The following is an 11,264-nucleotide window of genomic DNA, read 5'->3' as shown; positions in this document are numbered from 1 at the left end:
TGTGTACTCTCTCTCAGACGTCGTAGCTGTACATCGATCGATGCTCAGACGTACGTAGCTGTACATCGATCGATGCTCAGACGTACGTAGCTGTACATCGATCGATGCTCAGACGTACGTAGCTGTACATCGATCGATGCTCAGACGTACGTAGCTGTACATCACCGGGGGAAATTCAGTGATTGGCCCTTCGACATAAGAAAACCGGACACCAGGTAACACAGCAACCGCCTGGTTAAGTAGTGATAGTCTCGTAGTCTTGGTACGGCTCCTCGAGAATACTTAATGAAGACAACCTCGTGTCTCCCTATGAGGGCATTCACGGTCGCGGCAAGCATCCAAGAAACGTTCGCCGCACGATACACGGATCATCGACAGATGGACGCCTGAATTTTAGAAAAACAACATTCAAACGGTCAAGGAGACCAAAGATCAGGCTCCGACCGCATAGTTGTGGTTCACAGGAGACGGAAGACGCGTCGAGGTGACCGCCACGTGACCCTCGGGATGTTTCCCCGATCTTCCGACAATGTTTGCTGGAGCAATTCATGGGATTGATTCCGGTCGTCCACCTCGTTCTTCAACTTGTATGCAGGAATGGGTCTGATCGACTTCATTAAAGATATTATTCGCCCCGGGAATGGGGTGGATTACCCTAAAGCCGGCGATATGGTCACGGTCCACTACCACGGCTATCTTTATGATCCGACCCGATCATGGAATCGCGGGCGTCGGTAGGTCGCCAGATAAATTACACATACAATCCACAGGAGATTATTGTACAGGTTTCTAATAGTGTGTCTTCGCTCAGCTTCGATAGTAGTATCAAGCGCGGGATCCCCTTCACGTTCCAGATTGGCATGGGCACGGTCATCAAAGGTATGTCGATAGTCATCTCTAGCAGCTTCGTGACAGTTCCACTAACTAAAAACCAGGATGGGAGGTTGGAATTCTTGGTATGAGCCTTGGTGAAAAGGCTCTTCTTACCTTTGGGCCGTAAGCGTCTCTTATGCGCGAGAAACCTCTGGAGCTTGTACTAACTGATTTTACTTGGCGCGCGCGCAGTCACTACGGATATGGTGCAAGGTAAGTCCTCCTTGCCTGGATTGCTCATCCGCCTCATACTCACAAAGAATGAAGGGGCGCACCTCCATTTATCCCGGGTAATTCAACTCTGGTCTTGTAAGTCGCTGTCTTCCTTGAGCCCGGATCTGAGCAGGCACTGATGACAATCATAGTAATGTCGAGCTTCTGGCTATCAATGGACGGACTCTTCAATCAGACGACTCAGAATAGTGGAAGGAAGCGAAGTGCTGTACTTTTATGCCCCTGTATATTAATCCCACACTGCGTTTGCAAAGGCCTTGTGTTTTGTACAATAGTATATTATCAGCGAATTCATTATCTTCGCAAAAAGGATGGCATATCTATTAGCCCAGCACATCGTTGGCTCGAGTGATATAATGAGGGTGAGTCATCTTGATAATGATCTCTATAGCAGAATGTTTGTTGTTCAAAACTTGGGTTTCATCAGCTGCTTGGATCAGCCCGGCCTGTTTGTTATAGAGGTGAGCCAATGTTATGACTTGATCGAAGTCATTGCAATAGAGCATAACGACACTCTCACGACACATTCATACCCGGAGAGAGAAATGGAAAGTATGTCAAATAACTGCCGTGCCTGGAATGGCAAATGCTCCGGTGGAGCGACAGCTACATCTTACTAGTGGGCGGACAATGCGCTAAAGATATCGGAACAGCCATAAAGCAAGCCGAGCTAGGGCTCGGGGGATCGCCATTCTGCTAAAGATGATGCCATGCCCTAATCATGCGGACCCCGCATATCGACCGGCCAAGAGCCTGAGAACGGTAAAGCCTGAAGAATAAGGGCTCCGAGAATATCTCCGGGCCCTATGAGCTGATCCTGAGATATTATACAGCTAGAGTGCGATGCCGATCAATGCCAGGAACTAGAGTAGCTTAAAATGAAGAAATAGACGTTGATAGAGACCGAGGCCAGCAACGTGACTGCTTGAATAGATTCAAATACGCGTTGGACACCGCGCTGCGGTACCTTGCACAGATATTCAGCTCCTGCACCAAGACGTGCCTCAATCCTGAAGATGTCTCTGCTCTATAAAATACTCTTCTTATTCCCGTTGGCCAGCATGGCTGTGCCCCCTTCCCCTTCAAGCAACCTAAATAAGCGGTCCATTACCTGCCTCACAGTCGGGCAATCAGCAACGGCGACGTGGACCAATAGCGCCGGCCAAACTTGTTCTTTCATTGGAGTGGTTGGGAGCAATTATGGTGCCAATAGCGCAGGCCATGGGGAGTACGTATATGCTGCGCCGCTAAACCTAAAGTCAACTATCTAACGAGCGTGCCTATCGCATAGCTATTCTTGTAACGGCCGCTGTGGTGCAGGTTGCTCTGGTACCGCGCTAGGAAATGTGTACACACAAGACTGCTTCTCTCACGATATCTGCTCATATTTCAATGATGCTAGCGGAGGTGCAAGGCACGTTCAACCCATATATTAACATGCTAGCTAAGTTTGGTCCGGATGCTAACCATGCAACACTGACAGTGACCCAAACTGCGGCGACGCCTACAATGCGGCCGTTGACGATTTCGCGGGAGGGCTTGTCGCAGGCTGCTCACAGACGAACCCTACAAACCCGGTATCTCCACCAAATTCCAGTCCTGTTTGTGCCTGAGAGGATTTCTTTCTTTCAACATAGCTAGAAACCCTACAGCCGATAGTGTTGCTTCTGTACTACTAAGCGATTGAACTCTCGAAGACGACGGATCACTCAAAACCTTCAACTTTAGAATCCTGCAGACCTGAATAGGAAATGCATAGCTGTGTTGGGTCGTGCTGTATACATGTCCTGGATGACAATCCAGCTCAATATACCTCTCTAACTGTCGCGATTCATGCATTTCGGCTCACTGCCCATCTTTTCCGGACCTCATAATATCCCACTCCGATAATCCACAGTGAGAGCAGAACTAAAGCTTGTACAGGGGCGAAAATGGCCCCTCGGATCACCACAAACCCACTAACTATGGCAAAGGTAATGGGAATGATAATAGAGGGCTTGTACGGACGGTGTAAATCTGGTTCGCGAAATCGCAAGATGATCGCTCCGAGGACCGTCAATAGGAAGAACGTGTACTCCCCCAATCCATTAAAGGTCAGGAGGGCGCGAAAATCCCCAAAGAGAATGTAGAAGATAGGAAGCGCGGTAGACAAGACAATCGCATTGATCGGTGCATCCGATTTACCGCTCGGAGCACTTAAATCGGACGGAAGTGCAGAGGCACTATTCTGAGTAGATGTAGCGCTCAATCGTCCGAGAATTCCTAGAAATCTCGGCAGCCAGTTGGAATTCGACGCTGCAACGATCATGCGACCAGCGACAAACGAATTCCCCAGCAAGGACCCGGCTACCACAAGGCAGATCAAGACTGCTGCGATAACGCCCGCTACCGGACCTAAGAGATGGGTAATAGCAGTCTCATCTATCGTTAGACATGAGCATGCGGAAGGTAGTATGGAGACATACCACGGCAACGCTATCCGTTGTTGAAACCACGCTCCATGGAAGAAGAATGTAGTACGCGGTATTAGCCGCGATGAAGCAAAGAATGACGATGGGAACCGCCATATTAATGGCGAGGGGAAGCTGAGAAGCTGGCGCAGACAACTCTGCCGTAATGTAGATAGCCTTCCAGTCGAGATGTCAGTTCAACGGTTCCATTCTCTCAGTAGATCGGGGATACCTGCTTTGTCCCAGCCCGAGTAAGCCCACAAGGCACCATAAAGGGCAGCTGAATAGTGACCGAGCACTTCCCATCCAGCCAGGTCGCTCCAATGAATCTCTTTTCCGTCCGGAGTCAAGGAGTCCCGGTAGCCAAACCACGACTTGGTATACCAATCCGTTGCTGGCCCGTCCCAGTGCGTGCTTGACAAATGAACAAGCACTACCAGAAGGCCTGCAAGCACGATTCCAGTAATTGTAGCAAATTTCGTCGTCACAAAGAAACTGCTCAACCGTGTGCTAACTTTTGTGCTAATCGAGTTGGCTACACCAATCGCGATCAACACCAGGATGGAGAGAAGCTTGTGTTGGATTGAAGCGGCCTGGTTAGTTATCCCCGCGGCAGAGTAGATGCTTTCAATAAAAACAATGCTGAGGATGGCGAGCGTCGCCGGCATCACGGCGATGATCCAAGTCCATGCAGCGAGGAAGCCAAGGATGTCGCCAAAGGCATACTGCAGATACGGCTGGACACCCCCTGTAGGTTGAGTTAGTCTCCCATGGCCCTAGTGCCTAAATATCAATCTTGGGGTCGGAAATGCAGACCTTCGCCGGAAATTGCTGTGCCGAGTTCGGCCATCGTTGTCGCCCCCGTCCAAGCCAGAAGCCCTCCCACAAGCCACACAATGAGAGCAGCGCCGGGTGATGGAACGTTCGTATCAATAGCGCCAGGAGATGTGAAGACTCCACTTCCGATGACAATACTAATGACGATGCCAAATGCTTCCATGGCCCCCAGATTCCGCCTGAACGTGGCGCGAGGCGCTACATCCGACGCGCTCGTGGGCGCTGCTACGGCTTCATAGCTTGGTTCTGGAGAATCGGCGAGCAACGGCCTTTCAGCATCTTCTTGAGGCCCAACATTGGTGACCATGGTTGATGATAGTATGTTGCGTTGAGGGAGGAAGATGAAGAACTTCAACAAGAATCAGAAAACGGGGGTCGAATCACGCAATCGGCGCCTCGTCTTGCCCCGCTCCGGGTCGATGCATAAGAGAAACAAGGATCAGCATTTGCTGCATCCTGCGCTTAGGTCGCCGCACCGGTCGATTTGGCAAGCGCCGAAGAGGGCGAATGATAGTAGCCGCGGTACTCTCGCAGTTACTTGTTCCATATCAAAATTCTAGCCTAAATAATTCATGGGAGAGGATACTTGCAGAAACACATACACACGCAAAATAAAAAAAAGGAGAAGAAGAGGAAGAAGAAGACGAACTCGAAAATACACAAGTAGAACAAGAAGGACCTATTCCTACTTGTTTGATAACTTCCCGCCAGCCCATCATAGGAAAACAACGATATACTCCATTCCACCCCATTCAAATTATTCCTCCCACACCTACAATCGACAGACGCAGTGTCCCCCATTCACTCGGCAATTGCACACGTGGAAAGGAACACAAATGCAGTGTCTGTCGTAGCAACGTCCTACACAAGTTCCCTGAAGCAGGTCCAGTCAGCAAATCGATTGCACATTGTCGGGACAGCGGTGGTGGGGATGAAAACTTGCCTCCGCCGCCGTGAGAGAGCTTATCTCGTCGACAGGGCTAGTATTACTCGAAGCCGCAGCAGGAGAAACAGGATTCGGCATGGAGGCAATGAGAGCGGCCTGGTAGCATACGCCGAGTATGGCAAATAGGGTCACGCGAGTCTCAATGACGACCATTTTGACTGAAATGGTGAATATGTACGTGTATATGGATTACCGCTGGCCAACCTTCAGAGATGGATTTGGCGTAAAATTGAGTAAGACGGTCAACGACGAGAAGGAGATATTTATCCCCATCGTGAACGCTTTGGAACTTTTCTGGAATCTCAACACCATGGTATTATGTGTCACTTCACCCAGTCATGATGTGAATCTGCGTTGGTTACGGCGTTGAACCTCGAGGCTCGTCTTCTCAGCTACACTATCCAGGTTTAACCGCAGCATATTATTTCTGTCGCCCAATGAAGGGAGAAGCCAGAGGAGTGGGCAGGAAGAATCAGTACTCGGCCAAATGTACGCACGGATCTGTGGCTGCTGCTTGTCTCTTATGCTACCCAGTGGACAGCGTCCTAGTCAGCCGGGGGATATGCATGTAACCCTGGAGTCCAAGTGCCGTTGATTTCTTTGAGACATTACCGTGTGCCGTGCCGTATTCGTGCCACCATCAGCTCTGACCACCAGTCTAGGTCTAAAGGGGGGTTTGACTAGCCCCACGGCTGTTGATGTTGTGCAACCCATGGCCCTAATTATATCAACGGGTTGATTCTTTGCATACACCATTCCCCTTACTTTGGAACATTGTCCGACGTCACAGTATCCCTTGTATGCTACAGCCAAGAGGTCCCTGGACATCTAGGACAAGGGCAATTGGTGTCACCGTTGCAGTGCATACCTCATTGTCCGCCCTCATATCCTCTCCGTATGCCGAATTCGACGTTGTGCCGCCATGATAGGTAATTCTTTCCATATGTGGACTCGATGAGTGACAATCCACCACAGGGGGCTTGCAAATCATCCGGTGGCCCATGACCCACTATCGATGGCACCAAAGTGCATGATATGCATATGATTGTGACAGATAATTCACCGTGCCGTACTTACACATTTCTCAAATTTAAGACTCATACTAATGGGTCCTCTTTCGAAGGATTTCCCCCCCAAGAGTTCTTTTAGGAGATTCCAAAAGGAGCACAAGATTAACACCTGTGGGGCTGACCTGGGCTGGATGTTCAGCTGTATGAAGGCAAAAGCGTCTCAACTGATACAAGGCAATAGCCTCATTATCATGAGAAATAAAGGCTTGATGGTCAACCAGCTAGTAGAACTGAGCTAGGGTTTCATGGTCAAACACGTCGCACCGGCTGTAACAATAAGTGATTGATCTTATGGGTGGAATGTCAAATGTGACGGTCTAACGAGTGAGTAACTGTGATGCTTTGAGGAGACACAAGAGTACGTATAAAGCAATGGCATGTTGGGTGATAGTACGTCTTAATAGTATGACGGCACTGCTACGACTCATTCCCCAATCCATGACGGAGCATTTAATTCACATAATCAAGGCCATCATGTGTACATCTGGACACAGATACCAACGCAAATAACATGCCCAGCGTCAATGTATTGAGGGCTGATAAATCCTAAAGTAAATGTATTAACATCTACACCCGACACCACTTTGCTGGTAATCTCATGTCCTGTTGCATGTCCGAACCACGAGTTATATCATGAGACCGGCTCAGGGTTTCAAGGATCATGTTTACACAACATGGACTCCTCGCTTTGTCCGTCCTCAGGGGCTGGACTGCGCCACTGGCGCGAGAGGTGCATCCTAACAGAGATATAAAGTGCGGGAAGAATGTGTAGAGAAGATTCGAAAGCACGGCCAGACAACCTTTCTCCGACCACTTTGGCGCATGCAGTGGGCCTGGAATTTCCTATACGTCAGATGAGGGAAGTAATGCGACTATCACTTGGATATAAATGCGACATTGATTAGTTCGAAGCGGGATAGTCATGATCGGACTTGTCTTGAATTCGTTCACACATGGCCGGGCTGGTTAGAAGTCCAAGCATATGGGCTGGATTAGAGACCTCCAACCCCGCAGTTAACGCGTTTAGAACTCTCTTATGTATCACAAGAATGTTATCGAGTGCACACTCGAGGATCTGTCACTTGATATCGGCATGGTTTAGATAGCCATGTCTGGCACATGCACCCGGCAGACAGTATCCTCGAGATATAAATACAGATTACTTTCCCCTTCAAACAACACTTCCTGCCAGTCCTTCTCAACTGAGTTGCTCATCTGGCGACGAGCATCACAAAAAATTGCTTTTTATCACCGACTCCATACAATGAAGGTTGCACTTCTCCTTGCCGCGTGTGCCACTCTCGCGGCTGCAGCTGCGACGGAGCCTTTTCACGCCACAGAAAATATGTCCTTCCCCCAGGATGTCTCATTCCCCGAGGATGTCTCTATCAATTCTTGTAGGTTCTCAAGCGTCATAACTATTGTACTGATCTTGCACTAATAAACTATGATAGCCGCTGTATCTTCTGCAACGCAAGCATGTGGTGGCCTGACTCCGGCTCAATGTAGGAATATCTGTGGCCGACTTGGCTTCCGATGCTGGCGCTGTACGTCCAATGCCTGCCAGTGTTCCAATAGCTGCTGAGCAAACGATCTGAGCCCTGGAGTTCCGTTGACCTCAAGGGCCACCGATGGAGTTGGGATGTGTCTAGTCAACTGGTCAAGTCAGAGTTGGGCCTTACGAACAAGGTGAATTTGGTTAGTCTTTATGTTATTTCGTTCTGTGTCATCTGTAAGTATTGAATCATGGATTGATTATGATTGATTTTCACTATAATTGAAGTATCACATCAACTGTATGACACAGCCATGGAGTAGCACAGTCTAGGCATTGCCGCGTAATGAGATCCTGTTTAGCGAACGTGTCACTTCCTTGTATAGGTCCTTAGGGTTGGCGGTTAGACTGTATCAGAAGGAATACTCCCAACTCTACGTGCTCGTATGATATCCATGGATCCACCCTCTATGAGACTATACTATGATCTAATACATGATTCTCTCTTTTTTCTCATTGCGGTTTTACCTGCTGGTAACGGCAATGCAATATTATTCTTGTACCCTCCGGTGTGACCACCTCGTCTCATGTTGTTTCAAAAGAGCTGTCCAGCAAAGCAGGAGTTGTGATATAAACAGTAGGGGGTACGGCAATATGGGCGATTTGCCGTCCAGGGCTACGTTATCGAAAGATATTCAGCAGAGAAAACCTGTACTTGGACGGCCCAAGGGCGGGTGACTTTCGGCTCAAATGTCAGCATCATGTCTATAGAGGTCTGCATAATGTCGAAGTCTGCTTGGATTGGATACTATCTTAAAGTACATGAAGAGTCGGAGTCTCAACTAGTACGAGAAAAAAAAATGCTATGATTACATTAGATGCTAAACTAAGATTTATTGAGACAAATTCGGGGTATAGTGCTTTTTTTCAAAGGGAAGAGATTAAGACGCCCTCTATACCCCATGGATTGGAACGGGGGACGAGAGGCGTGAAGTTATTGATGGGTTTGCTCATACTATCACCGTATGGGCCCATTGGTCTCGGCGGCAATTTCATTCTCGTCACTCATCGGCTCCTCGGCCTTCTCGTAGATGGGCGCGAACTTGCTCTTCATGCGCAGTCGCTTGCCGTAGAAGAAGAAGATGACGGGGATGGGCACCAGGATCGCTGCCAGACAGCCCAGGAGCGTGGACGCCCACTGAATCCCCATGTTGTTAAACATTTGCCGGGAGAAGAGTGGGAAGCTGGACGCGACCAAGGAACGCACGAAGGTATTGGCGGCGATGGCGGAAGCGGCGAACATCAGATACGTATCAATGAGGTAGTTGAACAGCTGGATGAAGATGATCAGGAGTCCAAAGCCGGTGAAGAGACCGCTCAGGGTCGGGACGATCCAGTGAATGCTATCGGTAAAGCCCGTCCAGCCAAACCAGAACAACCCCGCCGCAAAGAGCGCTCCCGCGATGATCACCGGTGGGAGACGCCATTCGGGAACGGGGATGCCCCCGTTCGCTTCGAGCTTTTTGTTGTACGCTCCGCTGGACAAAATGATGTATCCCGCGGCGATAAACAAACCCACGACCATGCCAAACAGAGGCAGTCCACCCACGCCCGCGTTCATACCGTGGACCCCTTGGAACACCAGCGTGTACGCCGTCAGGAAACAGTAGAGTAAGCCATAGATAAAGCTCAGGTAGACCGTCACGGCAAGGATCAAAGGCTCGTTGATGAGCAACCGCAACGGACGGGAGAAATTGTTGATGAGGAGGTCTTTCAAGTCGACCTCAATCTCCTCTTGCTTGGCATGGATGCCCCAGTTCTTGGTGCGACGGCGCAGTTCCGAGGCCTTGCTGATCAGAATGACTGGGGGGTATGATTCCTTCAGGAAGAACACGTTCAGGACGAAGGCAAAGAACCCCATGAAGGCCGGAATATACGCGGTGTACCGCCAGCCTAGATAGGACATATTGATGAAACCACCAATGAACGGCGCGAGGAGTGGGCCTAAGAACACCGTGCTCGAGAAAATGGCGATGGCGACACCACGGGTGCGATTGTCGTAAATATCAGAGAACACGGCGGCGACGACGGCCAGTGGACAACTGCCGAAAATACCACAGAAGAAACGGCAGATCATCAGGGTTTGCAGGTCCTTGGCGACGGCGACGGCGATATTAAAGATGCCGAATCCGAACATGGCAATGACGATGGGTAAGCGACGGCCTTGCAGTTCCGACATGGGAGCCCAGATCAAGGGTCCGGACGCATAACCGATGATGTACAAGGAACTCGACAGGGTGGAGACTTCGAGACCGACCCCGAACGCTTTTGCGACATTTTTGGTGGAGGCGCTGAAGACGGCGGAATCGAAGGTCGAACAAATACTGGTGAAGGCGAGGATGGCACTGATATAGACCCTAGAAAAGCACATGGACCGTTGAGCACAGGAACCGCGGTTGAACCAGGGGAGGATCCATCACCTACTTTCTCTTCAAGGGCCAGTTCTGGGGGTATAGGGGATCATCTTTCCCGTCGAACTCCACCACGTAGTCCTCTCGCGCCGGTAGGAGGGGCGGATAGGGCTTTCCGGCGCCAAATGGGGGCAATGGGGCCCTGGAGGGATGTGATTTCACGCTTTCGCCGACGGTGAGGGCATGTTGGAGTCGCTGGGTGTGAATACGGCTCAAGGCATCCGAGGCCCTGGTTGTATGGCGTTCGAGATCAACCTCGGTGGCGCGCGAACGCAGGGTATGCAACTGAGGGTCATAATCCACCGAGCTGGTGGTGGAGGTCGAATCGGTTGTATCGGAAGTTGGGGGTCTCTCGGCGTATTCGGACGACTCCAGTCGTTCTTTGCTCTGGCCCATGGCCGTGTCCCCATTCCGATCATAGACCATCCTGACCGCTGGTAAGAGAGCGAGGGAGTTCGGTTGTCACGCTTGACATGCACCAAATCCGCCCGACGGCCAGAAGATAAATAAACCAGAACGAACTAAAAAAAATTTTTCCTCCTGGAGAGTATGACGAAAGTTCCTGCCTGTGGCTTAGAAATGATTCGAAATGAGGAACCCTCACGAAGCTTCAATTATTCTGTTACCTATTTTTCTGTTGTTCCTGCCGACTTATCCGTTCCAGACCCACTGGGAGTCGGGATGGTCTCTCTTTTTCGCCTCCCAACTACCGTCCCTTTTTTTTCTGACTTTTTTGTTTCTCAGGGGGGATGGTTTTTCACAGATCTCCAGGAAAGTTCGTGCGTGAACATTCCGTCTGTGGTGGAAGAATTCCATCTCCGACATGTTCAACAGTTGTTTGGCACGTTTTCAATCTTCGACTGTTTGCGGGGCGAAGCTTGATGTCCT

General features: G+C 49.9%; 3 protein-coding genes across 3 annotated transcripts; 1 reads left to right on the top strand and 2 right to left on the bottom strand.

The window, feature by feature from the left end:
* Window positions 1–597: 597 nt before the first annotated feature.
* ANOM_006004 (FKBP-type peptidyl-prolyl cis-trans isomerase) lies at window positions 598–1,296 on the top strand (the record flags this gene model as incomplete). Its single annotated transcript, XM_015551261.1, has 6 exons — window positions 598–734; window positions 812–879; window positions 936–996; window positions 1,066–1,086; window positions 1,141–1,182; window positions 1,239–1,296. The coding sequence occupies 6 exons, from the start codon at window positions 598–600 to the stop codon at window positions 1,294–1,296; spliced, it is 387 nt and encodes a 128-aa protein (XP_015407135.1).
* A 1,642-nt stretch (window positions 1,297–2,938) lies between these two features.
* On the bottom strand, window positions 2,939–4,701 carry ANOM_006003 (amino acid transporter; the record flags this gene model as incomplete). The annotated part of the gene is made up of 4 exons (XM_015551260.1): window positions 2,939–3,523; window positions 3,573–3,715; window positions 3,790–4,305; window positions 4,374–4,701. 4 exons carry the CDS (start codon window positions 4,699–4,701, stop codon window positions 2,939–2,941), a joined length of 1,572 nt encoding a protein of 523 aa, XP_015407133.1.
* Window positions 4,702–8,923: 4,222 nt separating this feature from the next.
* On the bottom strand, window positions 8,924–10,802 carry ANOM_006002 (MFS transporter; the record flags this gene model as incomplete). The annotated part of the gene is made up of 2 exons (XM_015551259.1): window positions 8,924–10,322; window positions 10,390–10,802. The coding sequence occupies 2 exons, from the start codon at window positions 10,800–10,802 to the stop codon at window positions 8,924–8,926; spliced, it is 1,812 nt and encodes a 603-aa protein (XP_015407134.1).
* Between the last annotated feature and the right edge of the window lie 462 nt (window positions 10,803–11,264).

The sequence above is a fragment of the Aspergillus nomiae genome (genome assembly GCF_001204775.2).
Source record: "Aspergillus nomiae NRRL 13137 chromosome Unknown contig00124, whole genome shotgun sequence".
NCBI lineage: Eukaryota > Fungi > Ascomycota > Eurotiomycetes > Eurotiales > Aspergillaceae > Aspergillus > Aspergillus nomiae.
This window is presented reverse-complemented; position numbering and strand designations above follow the sequence as displayed.